General features: G+C 37.6%; 1 protein-coding gene across 1 annotated transcript; it reads right to left on the bottom strand.

The window, feature by feature from the left end:
• Positions 1–24,908: 24,908 nt before the first annotated feature.
• Positions 24,909–26,147, bottom strand: LOC115763027. The gene has a single exon (XM_030705433.1). It carries the CDS (start codon positions 26,024–26,026, stop codon positions 25,295–25,297), a length of 732 nt encoding a protein of 243 aa, XP_030561293.1. The 5' UTR covers positions 26,027–26,147; the 3' UTR covers positions 24,909–25,294.
• Between the last annotated feature and the right edge of the window lie 676 nt (positions 26,148–26,823).

Here is a 26,823-nt window from a genome sequence, read left to right as displayed (position 1 = left end):
ATGCAAATACAAGGCAAAAATGTTGCTGCATTGCCCTGGCGTTTGGTGAAGTGGCTCCTCCTTAGCCGGCCGAGCCGCGGGCAATGCAGGCGCTCCATTTGCACACATTTCGACACGGCAATTAATTATGCTAAATTCGTTTAGAGTATGACAAAACGCAGCACAATTGGACAAGTGGATGACTTACTTGGGATCTTAAAGTAAAATCTACGACAAGCCATGCACAACCAATTATTAATTTGACTTTCACTTTACATTTTCGAAACAATAAAATTCGATTTCTAAGATAGTTCGAGGATAGCTTGTTATTGTTTATTATATTGTTATTTTCTTTAAACCTTTGCCACCCCACAATTCAGTAGAACCCCGGATAAATAACGTGTTGCAATATTTGATCATATATATTTCGTGCGTATATTTAATGAGTCTCGCAAGATGTATTTATAATAGTTAAGATAGCAGTAATTAACCTGCTTTACTAGGGTTAAATTGTTTGTTTAGTTAGGACTACGCATTAGCCCCACCTTAGAGGTGCGAGTTGCCTTAGAACTGAAAGAAGGGTTCTGCAAAAATTGCAACACCCAAGATTTTACATTTTATTTTCTACTCCTTTTTTTAAGTTAGCGCTTTTATGATTAACTAACAAGACTGAGAACTGCATTTTAAGTAACTGTCAAACATTTAACAGCAACATTATCTGGCTGATGAATTTAACAGCTCAGCATGAATGTAAATAAATAATAAAAATATATATAAAAATCTCAAAAAAGTGAGAAAATTCTCCTTTTGACTTGTGCCGTTACCGCTACGGCAATCGCCTGGACAATAAACTGCACACGTTCCGGGAGCACACCTGCTGCCGGCAAAACGCTTTGGCACCCGCATAACCTTTAACAAGCTGACACGCGGGGAGGCAGGCAGTAGGCAGTAGGGTGCAGGGAGCAGCTGCAACTGGCTGACTTTTGCCGGCCATGCGCAATTAATTACAAGTGTTTGCGGACAAATGGCTGGCACAACAAACACAGGCGACACGTGTGAGCACTGGACATGGCCCTGGATGACAGGCTAGCCCCAGGCAGGGGCTGAGACGGTTGGGGTCAAAGCGGAACATTTCTTTTAGCCAACAGCCGTGGTTCAAGTGCCAGAGAGAGTGCCGCTTGCTTTGAGGTTATTTACTTTTAATGACTCGCAAACTACACAGAGAGCTGACGACCAGCATGTTCCACGTACCACGTTGCGTATACGTCATGTGTGTGTGTTGCTAAGTGTTTTCAGATATCGCGCATCAGTGGGCAACACTGGCGGCGGCGGCGGCGTTGCCGTCTGTTTGTTGACTTTTAAACGGCTGTTTGCTTGCCAGATTGTGCACAGATCTTCTTGTGCGTGTGTGTGTGTGTGTTTTTGTGTGTGTGTGGCTTTTCATCTTTGGCCAGCAGACGCTCACATAAATGAGCTTTGAAGTTTGCATAGAGCGCATGAAATGCATTCTCTCCGGCGCTACGGATAATACGGCGCAATTATAGACAGACGATGGGTGGAAAAGGGCGGCCATCATGCACATATATCCTTGAAAATAAATTGTTTTGTTAATTATTTATGGTTGGTTTAATGAGTGTGCGTTCTGTGCTCAACCAACCCCTGCCAACTACGCCCCCACACCAGCCGCCAAACGAGTTTGTTATATTTTTGCATTTTGCAATTATTTTAATGAGTTTTGCATTTAAGCGATTTCCAGCACAATTCTGACTGCCAGCACATGCTACCAGTCAGAGTCTCATGTCATCATCATCGGCATCATCATCATCATCATCATCATCATCCTCATCATCATCATAATCATCGACAGCAGCAGCAACATTCGCGATAGTGTTGTAAAACGTGAGTAATTGCCGTTTTTTGCTTCATTAAAAATGTGGCTTTGTTGTTGCAACTCATTAAAATAAAGAACAACAAAAAATATAATAAAACAAAAGCAACAACATTCTATGTGTACATATTATGAATAAATGTAATCGGAATTTATATTCGCTAATTGTAGTAGCAGGAATTAAATAAAAACCATTTATTGTGAACGCATTCAAAAACCATTCAAAACCTCTTTTTTGCTTCTGCAATTTCGTAGTTTCCTTCAATATTTATAATATAAATACGTTTTTTTTTCGTATATTAATAGCCGTCACATTTGCTTATTAAGCTTTTACTGTTTTTAAATATATTTTATTATAAATAGTAACTATTTATGGATTAATTTTTTTTTGGCCTTTTTGCTTGAATTGCATCCGCTTAAATTAGCTTGTATTATCTTTTATTAACTCTCGTCAATAATAATCAGTAATTATATATATTTTTTTAATTTATATGTAATTCCCATTAAATCTGAGCCAGTTCTTGAATATTTTTTTACAAAGCTTTTAATGTCAAATTTGTCAGTTTTAGTTAAAAACGTATTCAATGCAAGTCATAAATTTTTAGTAGAAAGTATTTAAGAAATTAGACAACACTATGGAATTACCCAATGAACACATTTTGGACGTATTTTTTCCACAGACCGCCGAATTGCACGGCGAACCAGCTGCAGTAAACAGAAATGAAATACTACCCAGACTTTTAGTGCCCGATATTGATATAATGCAACAGATGGCATTAGCCCACGAAGTGCGACCGCACAGTTCACTAATTGGAGCCGGCGATGGGCCACAGAATAATCAAATTCAATGGGACGAGAATCTGCCGCCGTTAATCATCGTGCGAGGACGGCAACCCTCGAAATTCTGGCGTTTTGTGCCGCTGATGATCTTAATGTCCAGTTGTTTCTTCAAATGCTTCTTGAGTTGTCTGGGGATCGATATACAGAGTGCTGGCATATTGGGCTTATCGTATAATCTGCATTTCAGTATCCTACAATGGCTTATTTTAATTGCCTCCTACTGGTTCAAGGGCTTCAGCGAATAGAGTGTGTTTCAGATATGGGCTCTACCAATAACTCTCAAATTACCAGTATTAGCTGTAAATGTACTAAGTGACATTTTTTTAAAAGCGCAAGTTGTGGCAAAGTAGAAGTGCATGTACATATCTAGATGGTATCGATTGCATTGCTTCTAACCAAAAGGATGCCCGAGTACCATAATGAGGTCTCTATATGAAACATTTTGCTGCCTATCCTAAATTTATATATATTGTTTAATAGCAAGCCCAGCTTAAGAGATAAAATCAATCAAACTTTTTTACCTTAAAAGATCATAAATAAAAATCAATCAGCAATATAAAAACAAGTAAGAGGTTCTAGTCGGGAGCTCCCGACTAGGGGATACCCTGAACCCTCTTATTCCAACACCAAATAAATTAATAAAAAAAAGTTCCCTTGGCAGGGCTCGAATTTGCAACTGACCGCATTACTTAATGTCGACTCTACTCAACAGCCACACCAGCAAAAAAAATAATAATAATACTTTGCCCGGTAGGGCTCGAACTCGCGACAGACCGCACCACTTGCTATGCCTCTACTCAGCAGCCACACCAACAAATAAGTACTTATGATAAAAAAAGGAACTAAAACAACATTACAAAAAAAAGATGCAATTACCATGCTATTAGAATGCGACGCAGACGCGCATGAATGTGTGTGTGTACATGTATACAGAAATTCTTAAAGCTGCTGCCCCATTCAATTGCGCAGTTGCATATAACTTTGGTTTTTCTTAACCGATCTTTATGAAATTTTCTACAGTATATCTTATTGTACAATAGAATATTTGTGTATTCTGAAAAAATCAATTGCATTTAAATTGTGGTTTAAATTTGTTGGCAATAAAAGTTGGGTTATTAACTTGATTTTTAGCTCTGGGGTGGTAGCGGGGAAATGGCGATAGGTATGAAATGAAAGATACTTGAAATATCTATAATATTCTAGAAGCAACATATCATGTTTGGTGGCTCTAACTCTTATTATTTACCAAAATTGCCCAAAAAACAGGATTTTTATCGATTGCTTGGAAACGGAGTAAGTTATCGATTATCGGAAACAAACACGATCTGCGCGGGAACTAGGAGCATCTACATCTAAAATTTCAAGTCTCTAGCTCTTATAGGTTCTGAGATCCTTTGGCTCATACATACGGACGGACGGACGGACGGACGGACGGACGGACGGACAGACAGACAGACATGGCTAGATCGACTCGGCTATTGATGCTGATCAAGAATATATATACTTTATGGGGTCGGAGATGCTTCCTTCTGCCTGTTACATACATTTGGATTTTGCACAAATACAATATACCCTTATACCCATTTTTAATGGGTTCAGGGTATAAAAAACTTAATGAATACGTGTTTCAGCGATTTTGAAAATTCCACCAGTAACTTGGATATTTGACGGCAAATGTTAAACTTCTTCGATTACCATCGAATTGTCTTCAAACTCAGTTTGAAAGATCCAAAACTTGATTTGATATTTCGCAAACTCCAAAATACTTTTAGATAAAAAAATGATCTTTCTGTTGCGAAGCCTTATATATGACGGAACCGAATCGGCCCACTATATCATATAGATGCAATAGGAGAATTCAGTTCTTATATCGTATAAAGCTCTGAAAGCTTATTTAATTTTTGTCACCCCCATAACAATTGTTCCCATTTGCCTTGACACTACGGCAACACTGTAAATTTATAACTGTTAATGCAGCAACTGACGCCACACCCCGCACAGCTGCAGAGCTTCTTTGCCATATGTCCGCCTCCTGGACCAAAAATCTGCGGCGCTTTTGAACGGCTGAGCCGACTTAAGTCCTTTGATTATTTGGCGCTCTTTGCTCTGCCCATCCAATATTTTTTGTTTCCTTTGCGCATTTGGGAAGTGGCTGCAGTATGCTATAAGTAAATCCTGTTCCAAACTATATGCCTCTCCTTGTTGTTGTTGTTGTTGTTGTTGTTGTTCTAATGCTGCTAATGTCTCGCACTCGAAAAAAGATTTGCGCTGAGCGCTCCACCTACCTAAATACTCTTTTGCCGTTGTCCTGGCCAGGGCTCGGCTCGTCCTGCGCTTTTATATTAAGTTCGCCACGGGAGACTTTAATCTGTGGCTACGAGAGCTGCTGCTCCTGCTGAAGCTGAAGCAGAAGCTGAAGCTGGTGGGCACTCGACTCGATGCAAAACAATGAACGAATTCATGGCATATGTGTCCAGCGAGTCCTGTGTGTGTGTGTGCATGTTTGAGCCGGTGAAGCCGACGGAAAAATTATTTAATATTACCCATCTGAGGCGATGAAGCGATGAGGCGTTGTTTGGCCTAATCCTTGTGCGAGCATTAGACATGGAATTTAATTTAGTTCAGCTGAGCCAGCCATACTTTTCGAGTAGCAGGGTTTTTTTTTTTTTTGCCAGCTGCTTTCTATGTGTGCCAAATGCCCCATGCTGTTGCTGAAATCTGTCAAACTTGATGGCGCTTTTAATTCAAATGAAAGCCCTACAAGGACCGGGAGCAGGACCCCAAACCCAAGAATATTCCAAATTCCAATTGCTTGCCCAATGTTTACTTGCTGGGACTGAGGGGCTGCATTGCAGATAATCCAACTTTGATTAAGTAATTTCGAACGTCAGAGTCTGTAATAAGTTTTGGTGTTCAAATCCAAGTCTCAGCCGTTTATTCCCATGTGTGTTTTAGCGGGGGGCGTGACCATATAACTGGGCGTGGGCGTGGGCGTTGTTTTGTATGCAAAATCCCTAGAGCCACCCTGCCGTGTGCCTGAGACAATAGCGGGTAAATTTTTTCTGTTCCTACCTTTTGGGCTTCCTGCTGCTGTTGTTGTTTTTTTGCTTAATTTTTTTTTTTTTTTGCTTTTTTTTTTTGACATATGCAATTTACAGCAATTATCATAATAACGCGCTAAATGTTTATTCAAGCGGAGTTTTAATAATTGATTGGCATTTTAATGACAATGTTTTAGCAGAAATTAGAGTTTGACTCCAGTTCAGTTGTCATCTGTTTGAATATTTTTAAAAAGCCAGCGAAGAAACTTAAATATTTTTAAGTTTAATTGTAAAATTTGTACTTTTCATAAAACATAGGGAAATAAAACACTTTAAAAGATTCGAAATAAATAATTAATGAAGCATACGAAACACACAAGCACACATTTAAACAATAAATAAATGTAATAATTTTCTATATATAAGTTTGATTTATAATAAAGAAGGCAAATCGCAATTTAATTTGTTTATGCTCAATATTCTTAATTATTTTATACCCAAATATACAAAATATGGTCGTAGCTCTTCTCTTGCTATGCGTTACAAATTTCGTGACAAAATGATCATATCTTCGGCAAGTGTATAAATTAGCGAACGGTTTAAGAAAAGCTTCTTAGCACTTACTTGCACTCTCTCCCATTCTCTTGAGCTTTCTCTCTCTCTCTCGCTTTATGTGTTATGTTATGTTACGGTGATTTTGCGCCAAAAGTGCGAAAAGTTAAACACCAAAAATTAAATGATTACGACGATTCTCACACCAACCATAGGGATGTAGAAACGGGCAATACGGTAACACGTTTAACACAATAATAATATAATTTATTTAATTTGTTCGATTTGATACACACGCGCACTAAATAAGACGATCAAATGAGATGACGCGCACAGACTAATCTCATCATTATGCTCGCATGTACACCAAGCCGGCATTCACACTAATACAATTACAGCTTACAGTTAAAACTTCGGGGCTCACGCCATCCACAATGTGCGCTTTGGATACACAGTCGGGTAACGGGATCAAAACTGTATGCAGACTGCAGTCGGCGCATCAACGTACACACATGCATACATATGTATGTATGTATGTATGTAAGTGATGTGTCATTGGACAGATAAATTTACATCGAATATTGGATAAATCTAATCATTACACAAAATACATATGTATGTATGAATAATCGAGATATGAGTTAATGCTGATCACGTATATGTATATGTATAAAAATTATGGGGTCCTGCCATGTGCTACGACCACATTACATGCCAATAAATGTAAAAGCAAAATGACAGTGAATATTCGTGCCTGCTCGTGATTGAACGTGACACGATCGATTCGCTTATATTCACACATATGTTTTGCCCTCCCAGGTGGCAACGCAGCAAACAGCTGTTAATTGTTTTTCGAATTAATTTCATCACAATTGGAAGCGAAATGCAAACAACGCGCAAATTTGGCGGCTGTCCCTGGCAGCAGGCAAACTACAATTACGGCGACGGCATTATCGGACTTCACGAGGAGATCGAACATTTCTATAGATATATACTGCCGACACCCACTGAGCATGCTGTGCGCATCGAGGTGGTGAATCGCATTGAGAGCATCATCCACGATCTCTGGCCGCAAGCGCTTGTGGAGATCTGTGGCTCCTTTCGCACTGGCCTCTTTCTGCCCAACTCAGACATAGATCTCGTCGTGCTGGGTGAGTAGCGCCAAACACTTTTGACTCTACTTCATCCCACATATGGCAGGTCGTTGGGAGAAGCTGCCGTTGCGCTCCCTCGAATTGGAGCTCTTGAGGCGTGACATTGTGAAGGCTGGAACGATGCGTGTGGTGGACACGGCTGTGGTGCCGATAATAAAGTTCACGGACAGTAAATCGCAGATTAAGCTCGATGTGTCATTCAATATGTGATCAAAGGCTTCTCGCTCGATTATCCAGGCCTGGGCAAGCTGGTCCTGGTGCTGAAACAATTCATGCTGCAGCGCAATCTCAGCGAGGCATTCAGCGGCGGCATATCATCCTATTCACTGATACTCATGTGCATCAGCTTTCTGCAATTGCATCCGCGTGACAATTTCCATGCACAGTCAAATCTGGGCGTTCTGCTCTTGGAGTTCTTTGAACTGTACGGTCTACGCTTTAATTACGCACAAATTGGTATTTCCATACGACATGGCGGCTGCTATAACCGAAAGGAAAACACCTTCATCGACTCCAAGCCATCGGCCTTGTCCATCGATGATTCGCTGCAGAACGGCAACGACGTGGCCCGCTGCAGCTTTGCCATTGTTAGCATTAAGCAGGCCTTCCAATGGGCCTATCGTGTCCTCAGTCAGGCAGTCAATCCGCAAGGCGAGTGCCAACTACGCCACAACGCCGCCTCCTCTTCCATTTTGGGTAAGTGTGCTTGCCATAACCCGGTCTTTTTGGTAATGAGTTATAAAGTTTATGCTGCAGTTGAGTAAATGTTTGTGAGGCACCTTCTATATCATAAACTATATTTTTCTTCTTTAAATTTAATATAATATCACGCATGTCACACGCAAGTACATTATCTGCATACTTATTCAAATATCGTATATTATAAATGCTAGAGCTTATGTTCTGGGTATCTGCAAGTCGATTGATTCTAATATTTATCTCGCATGTCCTTATCCACAGGTTGCATTATTCAGATAAACGATGAACTCGTCGACTATCGTGCCTGGTTGCACCAGAACTTTGACCATTTGGTTGTCGTGGAGCCCATCTCACCCTTGTATGGCCAGATCAATGGAGCCGCGTCGTATGTAACCTTGGCATCTGGTGCAGTGGAGCAACGGATTTATCAAACACAGCCGCAGTCAGTTCCGGCTTGTCATCATCTTAGCAACGCCTCTCCTAGGCAAGAGTCGAACTCCTCCAGTACTGAGGAGCCTACCACAGCTGTTATCGTAGTCTCTTCTGATGAAATGGATGTGTGCTCCTGACATTTTTGTGGCATTCGAAAATATTTAATTTATAAATATATTTAAAAAAAGTATATATATATGTTATAAGATGAAAGAGATTTCTCTTGAAGAATCTCCTAAAAAATGAATGTGGAATTTATATGTTTATGTAGAATTTAAAAAATAGGTTATTGGAGAAATTATTTCTTATAATAGCTTATAATCTTATATCTTGCATATATGTTCATGTTGAGATAAATTGATTTAGATTTGCACATAATATAAGTGAATATTGAATAACTATTCCTTACCCTGTATAGGTTTTTATGATATATTCTTTATTCTTGTCTAATTGATTAAGCATGTAATAGATACCTTCGATTGGAAAATGAATTATAAATATGTACATATATCTGGAATTTCTATAATTTCTTCGATTCAAAAGAAACGATTCTTGTTCTTATTTCCACTCCTTACTATAAAATGTGTTCCCCTAGTATGGTATGCAAACTTTGAAAATTAAAAGAAAAAGGCATTTCGTGATTATGAATGGGATATTATCAATGAAATAATGTCAAGATCCACCGTAAAGCTGATAAGCTTATAGAAGCTAGAAAACTAAAGATTGCCGTAGTCTTCTTATACGAAGAGCTCTAGAAATTTTTAAAAGATTTGCCACATCCGACCCTTACATAAAGAAGGATTTCCTGGGGCAGACAAAAGCAATTAAGGTTTTGATTTAATGAGTTGTCTGTAAACTGGTATAGACTCGATTAAATGGCTTTTGGAGACCCTAAACAGATGGAAATTGATAGACTGTGATTATTATTAAAATAAAATATTGAGGAATTTTTTGTATTTAAGTAAATAAATAAAACGATTTAAATCCTTTAATATCAAAATCAGATAATTTAGTTTTATTTAAAGAAATATTGATATTAACATTCGTTTTCTTATTGTCTTGCCATTTGCTATTTAATTAAACGTGAATGGCCGAACATTGCGGCATTTTGTGTGAATGGCAAATTAACACAAACAAGCCTGCTCACGCTTTTATATGGTTGTGTGTGTGTGTGTAAATCGTGACGTAATTTAGTGTGGTCGATTGTTAAGTGAATTTGTTAAGTGGCTAAGAAAAAAATAAGTTAAAATATTGTGTGTGAATATTTAAAAGGGAAATTCTGAAAGATATTGTCGCTGTTTAATATAAAAGGTATGTACACATATGTATGTACTTACATGCATATGTACACACGTGGATAGCGCTCCGCAAGACACATCTTACGCAACAGGCAGTCGCAAGACATGCATTTATACATATGAATGTATGTATGTGTGAAGGTGTATGCACATACATACATATATATATTTATGCTTTTAAGCATATTAATGCGTTTGCTTATTCTGCAAATTGGAAGCATGTTTTGTGCTTCAAATGAGAACCGTAATTAGGCGAACGTCAGCGTTGCCAGACTTTAATCTAAATGGGAAAGCCTTAAGAAAGCTTCACATTTAACGAATTCTTCTGGGTTTTATTAACGGGAAATTAACAACCAATTCTACTTGATAACGACAAATTTAAATGATGTATGAATATTTTTAAAAAGCTCTATATAATAACCATTTGTATATCCTTCTCTTATAGGCAGAAGATTTTAATAACTGACGAAATTCTACAAATCAAACATTTGGTTGATGTCATCTTTCGGTAAGTTTTCTTTTAAATTATAAAATTTCTGAGAAATATCAACGGTTTCTCCCTTCGTTTTCCCATTCATTTGATTAACATAAAACGTATTTTTTCGAGTGTAATGAAATTTAGTGTTAAATACTTAAAGAAAGTGGATGTTTAAAGAAACAAGTTAATGAAAAAAAAAAAAACAAATGTGCATACAAAATAATATATTCAGAAAAGTTTACTTAATTTTTAATGTGCGCGGATAGACAGACAAGAATATATACTGCACAAGAATTTATATACTTTATGGATTTAGAAACGTTGTCTTTTATAGTTCATAACAAAATCAAACCGGAAACCAAGTGTTAAACAACATCAACTATCGCTTCTAGATTATATCAAGTACTATTTCATGTATATAGAAATGAACCCGAGCAAATCGTGTCGGCTAACTTTGTTGTCAGCAAAGCAAACGGAAAATACAACATAAACAACAAACAGGCTTAAACAAAAAGTTCAAACGTGCTCAAAGCGAGCCACAATTTATTTGGCCTGAAACAATGGGCAAATGCTAAACTAAGCGGCTAAACAAATAGCAGCAGCAGCAGCAACGGGCATAAATCCTTTCACTAAAACGCGCACTCGACAACACTGGAAAAAAACAACAACAAAAAAAGCAAAGAAAAGGGCAACAGCAATGGGCAAAGTGCGCTTTTTGGCACTTCAAATACTGCAGTCGATGGGCAAACGCGGAGCAGCTTATAGACAATTCAAATCAACATAGTTCCCAACTAACACCCCCTCCAAAGGCTATGTGTGTGTGAGTGTGTGTGTGTGCGTTTGTGTGTTTGTCATGTCATTTTAATCAAAAACGGCGCAACAGCAACATGCAACGGATTATCCGGCCGCTAAACAACACCCCTGGCCCGGAGCCGGCAGCGAAGGAGAGGCTAAACCGAACCCAAACCCAGTCCCAGTCCCAGCGGAACGTGAAGAGATCTGTGCTGACAATTGCCATGCAGCCATCCATATAACAATTAAATGCGCAGTGAGGCTCAGCCTACTTAGGCGCAATAAACATGCTACATGAATACACTCAAAAAAAAAAAAAATAATAAGGAAGACTATCTAATGTTCTAGTATGAACTCAAATGGATTTACAAATAAAAAGCAAAAATCTGGATGGTAGAAAATGATTTCCTTAAGTTTTTTATTTAAAAACTAAATTTCAAAAATGCTTAAGTAAAAATTACGGCCTTAGCGAACTACGAACATCGTGTTACCTTGGCTTTCCTCTAAGTGTACGGAATATATGTATTTTCCCAAACGATTGCGAATTTATTGAACCGCAGCAAATGTCATTGATGTCATCATCATCGTCATGATCAACTGCTTTGGCAGCCGTGTCCGTATATTTTATTAGCAACAAGTTTTTAATATTGCTGCAAACAGCATGAGCTCCAGTAGAAGCCGGCGCTGTAGAGGGATAGAGGGAGACAATGGCATCATAAAAGTACCTATAACAATAGCGCCCTAGTCGCCCCTACCACATATCCTCGAATCGCGCATTATCGCCGCGTATCCTGCGCGACGATTTTTATAAGAATTTAATATGCGCCACGTTTTTTTTTTTTTTTGTGTGTTTTCGGCTTTTATTCTTTAGCACATATTTTTTTGCGTCTTTCCAATATCATTTATGTTTGAGTTACGTTGTGAGTTGAAAAGTTGGATGCGCCTTTGAATTGTTTTTTTTTTTAATTTTTATTGAACCATTTCAGAAATGTGTCAATTAATTTCTTACTACTTTAACCTAAATGTTTAAATATAGGCTATGAATATTAAGATAGTTAAAATAAACACTTTTAAAGTGCGTAATTTAATGATAAGGACATTACATTTTACTTTATCTTGTGAAATATAAATATATTTTTTCTTACTCAGAGTCAATATTAAATTGATTTTGATATATTTGAAAAATGTCAAAAGTGTAAAATTATGATAATAAACTCTAATTTGCTTCAGCTAGAAAACACGACACCGTAGACAAAAAAGTCCAATTTCTCTCAACTGGCACATCTATTTCTTTAAGCACATCAAAATTTGGACTTGAAAAGTCTGCATGTTTTATGAACCATTGAACAAATTACAAATTTTCTTGTATCTTAAGCGCTGTGCATGATCTGAACTGTCAGTTGGCCGAACCTTACATCAGCCTCGGCATTTTCTTCATTACTTTATAACGATTTATGAAATAAATACTTCCGTCTCCATAAGCGGCACCTTGACATCGATGGTAGTTGGGTATTGCGACAGACTTGGCTGGCTTTGGGCCCTGTGATTTTCCAAGGCAGAAATAAATCAACTGCATGTCCCGCTGCTGTTGTATCGTGTATTTATTGTTACGTTTTTGAAGTTTGGAATTTTTAATTTATGGCTCATCCTTCATTGTTAAAAGTTATATTTCTTCTTCGGCTGCTCGCCATATCCTTGAGCCGGCCGCTTATCGCTGGGATATGGCAAAAAAAAAGAAAGAATCTGAGAATTAAAAAAAGGAATACATCTTCTCTTTACCTACAAGAAGTCGTAATAAAATACTTTCCACATCCCCCCCATGAGACCTTGGGCGTTGCCGTCAGAGGCACAAAATTATGATGTATGTGCAATAAATAATCCCAAATAAATAAATTATCACCATGGCTGGGTGTATATGCGGCGCCGAGTGGCGCAACTAATAGTTGCCGGCTAGGGAACGGGTTCAGGATCTACTTTGATTTGTTGACTCTCTCTCCTTCCGGATTCTCCATAGTTTTCACGGCGGTTTTACAGTTTTACAAGGGTGTTAATATGTGCGCCTTGTTAGTTTTCTGAGTTTTTTTTTTTGTTCGTTTCATTTTCTCTCGGCTTTGGTGCCATCCTTTGGCTGCTCATAAATCAAAGCTTGATTTGGCGACTTGCATATGTGTGTGTGTGTGTTTGAATCCCTTTGTCTATTTGCCTAGCACACGGCATCCTTTTGTTTTAATGTGCCAAATATACTCGTCGCCCGGCAGCGGCGCCTACCTCATCTTCTTCCGCAGAGTCTTCTCCTTTTTTTTTCTTCTCATATTTTGTTGTTACAGCCATTTTTGCATGGGGTTAACCCGTTTAACCCTTAGCAACTGCTTTTGGTTAACCACGGACAACGTATCTGACATTTTCCCCTCTCCCTGCCTGACTATATGAGTGCCGACATATTGCCACGACACTGAGGTCAACCTTTTTCGTGTTCATTGGCTTACAGCTCTGAATGGGAATTTTCGTTCCCATTATAGTGCGACAGCCATTATATATGCAAATATTTTATCTATTTTGATTCATGGGAGACCTAACTAAATTTTAATGCCTATTTGGTGATGATTGTTAAAAATACAAATAAATTATATAATAAATTAAAATATATAACATTTATTAAAAAAAAAATCAATTTTTTCCTAGATGAAAACTAAAATAACTAACTATTAGCAAATTTTCTTTAAACATTGTTTTTTATTTACAAATTTTCAAAGAGTTATACGAAAGTTAGAGAAAGGTTAAGATTTGTATCAAAGCTAATCGCAGAAAGAGGAATTCGTGGGAACCATAAAATAAGTTATGAAATTAGGTATATAAGGATTATCAATTATGTGATACGAATTTTGGGCGTGACCCGCAAAATAGTTTGAAAAAACCGAGAATCGAAAGAGTTATTAGCGAGATCCAAATCGAATTACCTATATATTGAAACGAATTTGTTTTAATGTTTTCAGTGCGGTTTTTGTATCAAATTTAAAGTATTGTCTAGACAAAGAGTTGAAAAAAAAATAGTTAAAAATTCAAACATATAAGTTTTTAAAATGAAATATTTAAGGTACTTACAATATTTAATAGTTGGCACATCTAATAGAAATGCATGTGAACAAATTGGAATTTCTCTGGCATATGACCTCAGGCCGCTGCATGTAATTTTTTTTTTTTTTTTTTTTTGTTTGTTCTCCCCATTTTGCACAATTTTTATCCAGTGCGACCAACATTTTGCCGTAAGTGTCTTTGTCGCAATGTCGTAAATAAAGTCGGGTCAGGCTCGTCGCTGAACATTGGAATTTATGCGCGTTGATTTATTTGCTGTTAGCGATTTATTGCTGCCGCAGGATGAGCGCAGGACGAGCCACGCCAAAGGACAGAGCGAACGAGAGAGGGGCTTGTGGAGAAAGGAGGGCTATAGAGCGTAGGGGGCCGGAGGGAATATGTGATGTGTGTCTGCCTGGACATAACAGCAGAACAGGACACACGTACGTATTGGGCATGTCCTGGTTTTGTGCGAATCCGCACGCCACGCTCGTTATTAAGTTTTTAATTTATGGCCATGTGAAATGCAGAGCTATTCGGTATTTCATATAACTATTTTATTTATTTTCTGTTGTATTTTTTCGACAAAAATTATATTTTAATTGAGCGTCTGTTCTGGCGCAGCAAACACCTCTAATCCGTGCCCCCGCCGCCTGTCAAATAAACGCCCTGCGCTGTCAGCTTGACGCTGACAAGCGTTACAAAAATATTGAAATTATTATGATTTTCCCTGACACCCAAGAAAAATATATTAAATTTTTGTCGCAAACTGTGTGTGCCGGGTGTCAGGGGCAGAGGAAATGTGAACGCCGCAGCGTTGGCGGCTTCCGTCGGCGTCCACCGGCGACCGCAGACGCCCACAAAAATTCTAATTTCTCCACTCAGTCGCAAAACAACGCAAAGCTAGAATAAAAAAAATAAAATACCAGAAATATTTCTAAGCATGCGTTGTCGCCGCCGACCACCGGCTGGAATGCTCCCTGGTTAGCCCAGGGCTTCAAAAATGAAATTATACTTTATGTGCTTGGGTTTGTTTGGTTTGCTTTATTTATTTTTATTTCTTTTGGGCTACATACCTTTTTTTTTACCCTGATCGCCATGTGGCCCTGGGCCAACTCTGGAATCACATTAAGCAAACATTTAAATTTAATTTCGCATGTAATGAGGCATTTGTTTGTTTATTTTTTGCAGTTTACACCCCGGGTCGTTGAGATTCTGGTGTGGAATTCGAATTTGGGTTTCGGTTTTGGGACGAGTCCACAGTCCTTGATTTCGCTTCACTTAGTCGGTGGGGGAAAAAATCTGTGTTTTGAGGATGAGACAATTTTTAGGATGAGACTGATTAAATATAAAGTATATAAATTAGAGCTTAGAATATTGTTGACAAAATATTATTTATCTAAGAAAACTAGAAAGAGTTTTCTAATTTATTTTTATATAACAACAAGCCCAACTTGAAGTCTTTCATAAGAGAAATTAACGACCTGACTAATTACTTTCAATACCCAGAATCCCAGAATATTCTGTTGAAATTGAGTTGTTCGCTTTTTGAGCCTGCTCCAACTCAGAATTCGTTCAGTCCAAAACAAGCGGCTGTCAACAACCTGACAATGGCCATACATACCCGAATACCACAAATAACTGAAAAGTCATCAGCAAAATATGAAACCATATTTATCATACTTATGACAAACAACTCAAATGTTTCTCTGTTTGCAGAGAAGGCACGACAATCGGTCCATTAGTAAAGAAAAATTCAAGAACTTAAAAAAAAAACTTGCTTATACGAGGGCTGCTCAATGGGTTAAAATGTTATTGATATTGTTAAATAAAATACCAGGTTATTTGTACATGTAGCTCCTTCGGAAACCTTCGTTTTACCATCAGCAGATTTTGTTATCGATTATTCATACAAAGCTTTAACTTGTTGCGAATTGTAAGCGATGTCGAGCGACGTAACATACTCAGCCCTGCTCAAAACTTAAATGCAATGTAAAATTTATATACTTATATATATCAAGATTTGAATAGTATGAGTATACCCTTCTGACTCAAAATAATTAAATATTTATAAATTGTAAAATTAAATATTTATAAACTGTTCAAGCAAACCTCATAGGCAGAAACTATTAGCAATTATTTGCTTACAGCTAAAATCTAAACCGATGTGAGTAGCGCGTGTATAATCGCAGACACTTAGAGTCTATAAAAAATTCTGCAAATCCATTAGTCTCTGGCTCATTAAATCAGAAATAGCCTGCTCCATTTTGCTAATGGACACCCCCACACCCGCATACACACACACACTCGCACACTTATACACACGTGCTTGCACGCCATCTTGAAAGTTGACTAATTTTTGGGGCGAGTAGCGAGCAGCGGCAACAAATCGCAGTTAGCCATTGTTTTTGTTGCCGGCTGCTGTGGCAGCTGTGGCAGCCACTTAAGCTAACCAGGAAGGCAGTCAGAGATAGAGACAGAGAGACAGGGATATTAGCGGAGACAGAGAAAGAGACAGAGCCAGCGGCAAAAGTGCGCTGAATTTTTAAAATTGAAAATAGCACACAATTTACCTAATTGGCGGGGGAGATGACAACTGGCCAGGAGAAGGGGCAGGCGGCAAAAAGGGGAAAGAGGCAGGCAACACGAGTGGCATATTACGAGCATAATCATAAAAATGTTGACGATGATGATGTGCATGCCGCGCATAATTATCAACCTGTGTATGTGCGAGGTGTGTGTATCTGCTAATGTGCCACCCAATCCACACCTGTCAATCTCGCATAGGTGTAAAAAATAACAGAAGGCAACAGACAGGCGTCGCATGCGCATAAAAGCACAACAAAAAAAAAAAAAAAAAAAAAAAAAACAACAAAAAATAGAACAGAAAAGAAATGCAACAGCCCCAGCGGAGGCATAAAATATTTTTAATATCAAACAAAAACAACAAAGCTTATCAAAATGTGTGCAAAATTAGCTGATTGTAGCACTGAAATTAATGGCTGGGGACTGCAAATGATGAGGTGTGTGCTTAAAAACCTGGAAAGCAATTCCTTTTTTAGCTAATTTGAATGTGTATGTTAAAGAATCGCAAATCCTCTTTCTACCCTTGCATAGACGCATAGACTGAGACATCTCCAACTCCATAAATTATATATATATCCTATATCAGGCTCAACAACATAGTTTATATAGCCATGTCCATCTGTATGTCTTTCTGTTCCCATGCGAACAAGTCTTTCAGTTTTAAGGCTATCGTCTTGATAACTTTCTTTCTTTCTGTTGCAAGCAGGACATATGTCAAAACGGATCGGATCGGACAACTATATAATATAGCTGCTATAGAGGCGATCGGTCGAAAAGTGGGTTCTTGTATAACAAAAATCTTCACTATTCTCACATGTCTGCAAAACTGTAAGGAAAATATCAAAAAGGGTATTAAATCTTCGACGAGCCGTAGATATACCTAAAATCTCGTTTCGACTTAAATACCATTTTGTAGCATAGATTTTGCACCTACTTACAGTTTCTCTGCATACTTTCAATTTTCAATATAACTTCAAAGATTAATTTGCAAAAAATATATTTATTGGCTGGTTTCTTACATTTAACTATTTCCAACATTTCCCGTGTCATAAAGGTATTGAAAAATATAATAAAACTATGTTTGTTCACTAGTTAACAATTTAGAAGAATTCTTCTAAACCAGCATTAGGAATATTTTCAATAGTCGAGGAATAATCGGGCTCGGATGAATTGCCTAAATTAATAAATAAATATTGGAAAATAATCATTTTCTCAAATTGCATTGAATTTAAATATATATCGACTAATTATTATAATTACATTATAGATTTGTGCTAATTCTTGAAAATTTCTATAGAAACAATTAAAAATCATGGGACTTTCTTAACTTGTATAAAAACTGAAATAACAAAAATGTAATATTTTATGGAAATGCTTTATTATATTGTAATTTATTGGAGTTTACATCAAAGTGGAACTTATAAATAGTGGGAACAATTTTAATATGTCTTGTTTCTATAGAATACTTAAAAAGAGATATTCTCTGAGTATTGTTCCCAATATTTGTGGAATATATAAAATATATTATTAAAGTTTATTGATTGAATGATTTTAAAGTTCTCCCTATCATTTTATTTTCTCACAATGTTAGCATTTATTCAAATAATATTTTTCATATTTTCTGATTTATAAATACCAAACAGAGTGAGATGCATATTTAGTGTAATTTTTTTTTAAAAACTACGTCAGTACTGAATTATGTCTCTTAGCTGTAGCTTTAGCAAGTTACGTAAAAAATTGAAAAATTTACTTAAAATTGCACTTAATTTTTGCGCTGAACAAACGCACATTTTTGCGGCTTCATTTTTTGTTGTTGTTGTATTTCAGCCATTTTTGTTTTAATTGTTGTTGCTGTCGCTGTTTTGACCGCTAATTACATTTTAATGTAAATTAATGAATGTGCGCACTTAACTTGGCCACATTGGCTTCAGCTGTTGGCCTGTCAACTTAACTGGCCGGCGAGACGGGGCGGAGCAGGCCGAAGCGTCTGCGTCCCCAATTCTCCGGCCAAGTCAACTGACTCACAGTTCCGTGGATTGACAGAGACGCACTTGGCTCATTAGCCGCCGGCTGTCTTTGAGATGCCGAGACTGGCCAGTGAGAGTCTGTGCCCAAAGTTTTGATAAATGATTGAAATAAATGATGCTGGCTTCATGCTATTGCCAAATTGACAGAAACCTCAAATCGTGATTGCTGCATTTTTGCCAAATGATAATTTTCAATACTTTTTTTTTTCGACTTGTTCTCTAGTAGCCATTGGGCAATGGACGAAATACAAAGGGTGTAATGGGAGCTCGCACTTATTATTTCAATTAAAAGCGAATTTAAACATATAAACATGTTCATCTGTGTTTATGCCATGTGTCCATATCGTAGCAAGGCGGTTCAATTCCACCAATTCCACCAGAAAGCCTGGTTATATAAAACTTTTTGTTTTTAGTCCAATCGATTTTGGATACATTTCATTGTGAGCTGGTCAAAAATTAAGAGGTGAACTCCTTAGAAACTTTCCTTTTTAACGTAAGATGAAAAGATGTCGAAGCGATTTTGGAAAATCCATAATAACGTGATCTGGGTAAATGCTTTTTGGGATTCTCATTTTCAAGTATCCAAACAAGATATCATTTGGCCCTTGTTTTATTGACTATGAAAAATTCACCTTGTTGGGCGGAAGAACGTTTTATTGAGAAAAAACACTTGGATCAAAAAAAGCTGGGTAATATCTAACTATGTAAGGTATAAAAAAAGTGTCTTAAACAATGCATGCAAACATTTACTGATAAAATATGCTGTTTTCTAATTTGTTCTCATTAGGAGGCTTTGTGGCCAGCAAGAGCTGCTTTCTACATATTTTAACCTGAACCGTTGCGCATTTCGTGGCCATACAATGCGTTTTGTAATAAAAAAAAAAAAATTAAATAAAAATGGCGCTTGTTAGTTATTTCCGCTAAGAAAATGGCGCGGGTGACCAAAGAAACAGCTATATAGAGCAGCCATTTCTTATTATTTAGATTATTATTATTTTTTTCTTGCTGCTTGTTAACAAATTTTATGCATTTCTTAACTTGTACAGAGGCGAGTTAACGAGTATGCGGCAAGGCTGTGCAGAAATGCAGTTTGCTTATTATTATTTACGCTGGTTCGCACTATTTTCCCTTCGGGGGGGCGTGGCTGTGGCGGATGGGGTTTGCCGAGGAGGCCAGCATTGTGGTTATCATAGTTTAACAAGTTTTCAAAGAGCATGAAATTTCTTTGGCCTGGCTAAAATGCAAAATGCTGAAAATGCGTGCATAAAACTTTTTATCGTTAGCTCAGCGAAAATTCTGGAAAATATTGCATTAAAAGCAGCCGCTGCTATGGCACCCCCCCCCCCCCCCCCCCCCCTTCCACACCCCCTTTTTTTAACCTGCCCGCCTCCTGCAGGTGTATTGTCCGAGCTGGCGCCATTTTGTTCGGCCAGCGCGCATTTTGTTAATTTTCAGCGCCCAAAAGCCAAAAGAAAGTTGACTTCGCCTTCAAGAAATTGCGCCCGTGTCCTTTTCTTCTGCTATTTTTTTCATCATCGTCGTCTTCGTCTTCTTCTTTTGCCTTTGCTGCCAACTTGCAGCAGCGCCATTTCGTTGTTGTTGTTGTTGTGCCACAGTGCCAAGCAAAATGAATTCATAATTAGATGACACCATCCGTGCGTAAATAATAATTTTTGCCGTATATTCTTTTCTGTTTTTTTTTCTTACCCTCACTCTCTCTCCCTCCCTCTCTCTCTCTCTCTCTTAGCCGTTCTTCTAGTTAGTTGAAACGCGCGAATGAGTTTTCTTGAGTTGCTGGCAACAAACCACACCCCACATCTCCCCCTCCCTCCGCTGCTGCTGGGGCATTGTGAGGAAAAATTTTGTGGCGGCTCAAGTTTTTTGCCAGCCTGGCAATTTCTCCAGTTCCAATGACTGCTCTGTGCGTAAGGTTGAGCAACTTTTTATCCAATGTTTTTCACTTACTTTTCGTATACCCTACACAAGATCGTGGCCGAGAATGAAAAGAAGTCTCCTGTTCCTTATCTTTTAAATTAGCCTTTTCTTTTATTATATTTTAGTGGTAAAATTAATGTTTATTAATATTTTTTCATAAATAACAACGATTAAAAATTTAAACAACCTTTGAATTATTAATTAATAATTGAATACTATTTTTGAAGTAACTACAAAAACTCGATTTAACAAATTTCTTAAATTTTTTTTTAATATCGCCTTGAGGAAAATTGATTAAAATTGATGTACTCAAATTGTGCATAAGAAATATTAAATATTCCAAACAATTAATCATTTATTTTGTGCGGTACTTTTTAAGTGTCAACTTTCTTAATATTTGACATTTCTTAATATTAATTTTAAAATTCAACACATTTAATGGGTGCAAACTTTAATTCTTACAGCGAAGTCTTCAACAAAATAAAATTATTTGGATTAAGCATGATTATTATAAACTCCAGCTACAGATTATAATTTAATATGAAGAAAAATGTCGAAGACTGTGTTTTTATTTTTTTTTTATCATTTTCATTTGAAAAAAAGGGCATTTCAATTTCGTTATATTGAGTATTACCTGTACTTGTTTTCCATTGGCGCGTTTAACTCTCTTTTTGTTTCCCCATTTCGGCTCCCATTTCTTTTTTTCCCTTTTTTTTTTGCGCAAACTTCTATCAACGTGCCCACATCTTCAACTTGTAGTTTGCTGCGCTGCTCTTCTCAGTTCTGTTTGGCTCTGTTCTGTTCTGTTCTGTTTTGTTTGTTTCTTTATCGCGCATTTACCAAGTGCCAAAGTTTTCTCGTTATAAGTTTTGTAGCCTTTGTGTGTCTCTCGCGCGCGCTCATCTCGCAGTTCGCAGTTCTCGGCTAGGAAACTCGCAGTTCTCAGCTTTGAAAACTTTCGATATTTCTTCAAAGTTTACGGGCTCTGCGATTTCGGGGCTTCGCCAAAAAAAAAAAAAGTAGATAATATTATATTATTTTATTGTTGTTTGGCTGGTGCATAACTTTATGGCAAACACTCCCGTTTTTTGGGCTCGTATTATCCAAGCTGAAGTTTCGCGCGGCGCAAATAAGTTGAAGCCCTGCCGCAGCACGGCGGAAGTCGAACTCCTGTGTGCATGTGTGTGTATGGGTGTGTATGGTGGGTGTGTGTGTGAGTGTGCATTTGCCGCACACGACCATAACTTTGGCTCCATTTGCTGCGCCATTTTGCTTGCAACACCCGGCTGCCGGATTGCTGCAGTTGTGGCAGCTCGCAGATAAGCCAAAGTATTTTCAGAATCACATGCAACTGCGCAAAGTGCACTTTAAATTCTTGCAAATGAGTAGCTTAGCCTCAATGCAACTGAACTATCCTGTAAAACTCCACATGTGCCCCAAGTTGGGTAGAATTTTTCGAAAGTTAGATTTTAAGCGGCATTCGAAGTAGCAGTCGATGTCTACCTAAAATTGGTAAACTTTATATTTATATTTTTGTAATTATGTGTGCGACAGGAAGAGAATACCGTAATATACAGTTAAATACTGATATTTATTTAATAAAATATATATTTATTTAATAAAATTTGAAGCTGTTCAAATACATTTATCATAGACTGGGGGCAATGTCTGTGTTTTGGAGATGATCTGTACCCAAACACAAAAATGCACAGCCTAACACTAAGAAATTTATTTTAAAACAAATTTTGTTTAACGTTTAACATTTATAGGCACAGAAATACTAGAATCACAGAAAAGTCATGTTAATAATTTTGAAAGATTTTTGAGAAAAAAATGCTTTAATTTCATAAATTGATTTTGGGCATATTAACTAGAAAGTCTATAACTTTATCCACTGAACATAGCTTACTTTTCCTGAATTCTTAAGCTAAATATTTGGTGTGCAAGGTTTTCTTATTTTTTGTACAAATCAATTGAACACTTTCAAACTAAGCGCATTCAAATCGGCTGCGATTAAAAAAAAATTATGGAAATTTAAAAAAGTTCAGCAAAAATATGCTTCATATTTCTAAAATTTGTTTACAATCCTTTTCGTTATAAAAGGTTCGAAATCTATAAAAAAAAAATGATAGTGCCTTAATATTTTCGCAAAATTCTATATTCTATAATTAATGCGAATATAAATGGCCACAAATGCTGCCTGATTATGGTCCGCACTATTTGGCCTTAATGTTGGTTCCTGCATTACCGAAAACGGAAGCACTACGAGATCCGCGCCATATGCCCAGAGTGCGGCCCATATGGTAAACATTTAAATAAATTGCATTTATTTAATGGCACGCCTTGAAATGCAGCCAAGCAATTAATATGCAATAAAAGATAAATAAACAATAATAATGATGCGTAATTATTTTTGTCCAGCTTTAGCGAGTGGGCGTGTGCCAAAGATTTATGTGCGACACACACACACACACACACGTACATCCAGAAAGCAGGAACTAATTTTCAAGGTCATTTGAATGCGCAAATAGAGACTCTCAGGCTCGAGAGTCTGAACTGACACTGGCAGCGCCATCCTTTTGTTGTTAATGTTTATGATAATCACAACAATAGGCCAGATTCCATTGTTATTGTTGTTGCCATTGTTATTGTTGTTGCTGTTGTTGTTGTTGCTCGAGCGTAACCCATAAATACTAGACGCAGTCAAAACAATTGCACAGACGACGCGACGTTTATAGACAATAACAAGGCAAATCGACGCAATCGATAGGCACTTTGATATGGGCCGCCATTCAGTATGGCCTACGAAAAACCTCTAACCAGCCGCCCCGATCCGGTCCATGCCCCGCCCCGTTCGCCTGCTCGGCAACTATTGTCCGTGTCCGTGGCGTTGTCTGTTGTCCTTTTCGCAGGCGTGCAGCAAATGGCATAACTTCCGTTTTTGCTTTGTCGCTGAAATTACGGAAATTATCAATAAATATGCGAGACCAGGCCCCCGACAATAACCCCCGCTCTCTCTCTCTCTCTCTCACAACCCCCAACCCCCAACCCCCAACCAATGCGAGCCAAAAATTCGTACGCAACTGGCAAATTTTTCGTGCTCGCCTGATTTTTATGCTGCATGGCGTCCAGTTTTGTGTTCTGTGCTGCATGAACCGGAAGCATCATTATCATAAATTATCATTTTGTAGGAATTGCATCCGTTGTGACCCAACAACAACAATAGCAACAATAACAGCAGCAACATCAACGGCAGCAACAACATTGACAATTTCAATTGCCGACTCACTCCCACAAATTTCTGCATTTGCCGCCGCCCCATTCATATCCTGCACGCTCTCATTGACATTTATTTAACGCCCAAATATTTTTCTAGTTTAATTTATGGCTGACCAATGTGACCAACGGCCATGTTTAAGTGCCTTTTCTTTACATTTATTACTCAACCCAATTCAATTCGAATTAATTCTAAGGCAAGAGGAAAACTTTTTTTTCTTAAAACTATAACAAATTTTAGATATAATTTTTAAGCCCCATATATATACAAATATTTATCATTAGTTACCATTATTTAATTTATGTAATGTAGTTAAGGTACAGACTCCATTTTCAATAAGATCATAAAAAATCATTTTTTTTTAACTGTTTCAAATTAATTTTAAAACGATGCAACAGTAAATGCAGTAAATCAATTTTCTAAACAAGTCTTTTAGCCTAGGCTTGAACTACTAGAGTTTAAATTTGAAGTTTAAAAGGGAACCAAAAAATACATATTGAGATCCTTGGCATTAAAACAAAAAGTTTTCCTCTGCAAGGGTATAAAAATGCGCGGAAGTGCACAAGTAAATATCGAATGTTTTGAGATTCTAACTTCAAAAGTTTTGAAAAATTGCAACAGTTTTTTATATGCAATTAATTAAAAACAAACTTTACTTTTAAAAGAAAAGGAAAATACCGAAAATCAAATGACTCATAGATTTTAAAAATTGAGATGTGCGCTGAACATTGATCAATGAATCAGTCAGTCAGTCAATCGGTCAATCACAACAAACATTCTTACAAATAAATCACATAAAACATTTGTATGTAATATGGACTGTAGTTAAATTGAAAAAATATTAACAAAAATAAGAAAACTTTAATTTGTGCTTCGAGTACAACGCATGCGAATAGTCTAAAATATTTGAAAGAATTCGCTTTGAGATCAAAACGAATGTCACGTACGAAGCCCAGCTGCAGCGCAAATGATTCAGCTCGAACGGATGCAGAACCCGCTGAGAATGCGACGTGATTGAGGCTGCGGCCTGGAAAGGGAGCAGGCGGCGGCAGCAGCAGCTCGAACGGTACGATGAGCGCAACAACAGGCGGATGAATCATTTGTGTCATATGCGAATACAAGCACATACATATATCAATATATATTTATACATATATATATATGTATATGAATAATATATATGTAAAGGCAATCTGTGGGCGCCTTCGATTCGTTATTGAGCCACAGCCTTGCATGCCAGCACGTCAGACAGAAGGTGAGGCGACGGCGGCCTTTCGGCCGGATTTGGATCTGCTGGCAAAGTTATTGTCGACGCGTTGGTAGCATATGAAGCAGGCCATCAATACCAGCACATAGTTCACATAGAGCACAAATGCCACAAGCAAGGCATCGTCTCGAATTAGTACCTCGTGGTTATGAAAAGAGATCAGCACCAGGGATACCATCATGGTCAGCACGCTTATCAACAACACCAACATCGCCAGATCCGTCCAGTGCTGCCAATAAAATACGGTGCTCACGGTCATAATCACCGTCACCTGAATGAAGCCCAGAATGGCCAGGCCAGCCAGCCCATAGGGATTGGGAAAATGGTAACCATTAACGATGAAAAAGCATAGCACCAAGACAAAGCCGCAAATCAATAGGGCCACGGCGACTAACATCATCGTCTGCTGGAAGTCTGTGTTCATCAGCAATGTGCCCAGACCGAGGGTCACCAGCTCATAGCAGCAGCCAATGGCCAGCCAGTTCCAGGGCCAATTATACTTGAGCGCACTGCTCTTCTGTATCGCACTCAGCAACATGAACGATCCAATGAAGCAGATTAGCGTATGGAGCAGATGATCTTTCGGCGCGTACATCGCCAACAGCATCCATTGCGGTATGGCAAACATTACTAAATATAAGTCAACATGCAGGGTGATCTTCACAAAGCTTCTCGCGCTAATGCAGAATAGACAACGGTCGTCAGACATGTTAAACAAGTGGATATTAATATTATTTTCTGTCTTTAATTGCAGCTTGAATTGCAAGCTTCTTTATAAAATTCGATTTTTTGCACTTATCTCTAAATTTTTTATTTTGAGTAACAAATCAAGGCTAAACTATTAAAAAGTGACTTCAACAAACTCTATATATAAAATGGTTTGTCCTGACTGAGTTATTGCTGATCAAAGTACAGTCCATACCGTAAGCGCTAGGAAACTGAAATCTTGTCACCTTATGTGATGAAAGTGCAGGTTAAGTGTGTGAAAAGATCGCATGAAATTTTGTTGTTTAACATTCTCAAACTAAATGTGAAAGATCTTTGTTTAAATTGATTGAACGGTTGCTTCACACTTTTCGAAAAATGCATTTCTCCTTGGTGGAAATGGGGATCAAAGATTTGGTGGTTGACGTTTCGTGCTGAAATTCATTTCCAAGGATCTATATGAAAAATCATTTGAGACATCAAATCTCATACAATTTTCACGAGGCTTGAGAATTTGTTCATATTTTGGCCTCTTAACCAATTTGGCATCTAAATCTGACAACATTATTTTTGGTGAAAATTCATGTAAATATGAAACCCTCAAATATACTATATACCCCCATAACTCGGTCGATTCCTATCAGATTTGCACAAATTTTAGCTGTTTATTCAGGGTTTGGCCTCGTAATCAATCTGGCAACATTATTCTTGGCCCAAATTCATGTAAAAATGGTACCCTCAAACATGGACCTATCCAAATAAGTCATACATATTTGATTATTATATTTATGATTATTATAA

Source organism: Drosophila novamexicana, unplaced genomic scaffold (genome assembly GCF_003285875.2).
Source record: "Drosophila novamexicana strain 15010-1031.04,08,12 unplaced genomic scaffold, DnovRS2.1 tig00000689-arrow-pilon, whole genome shotgun sequence".
In the NCBI taxonomy this organism is placed as follows: Eukaryota; Metazoa; Arthropoda; class Insecta; order Diptera; family Drosophilidae; genus Drosophila; species Drosophila novamexicana.
Note: the sequence above shows the minus strand (reverse complement) of the source record. Positions and strands in the feature narration are given on the sequence as shown.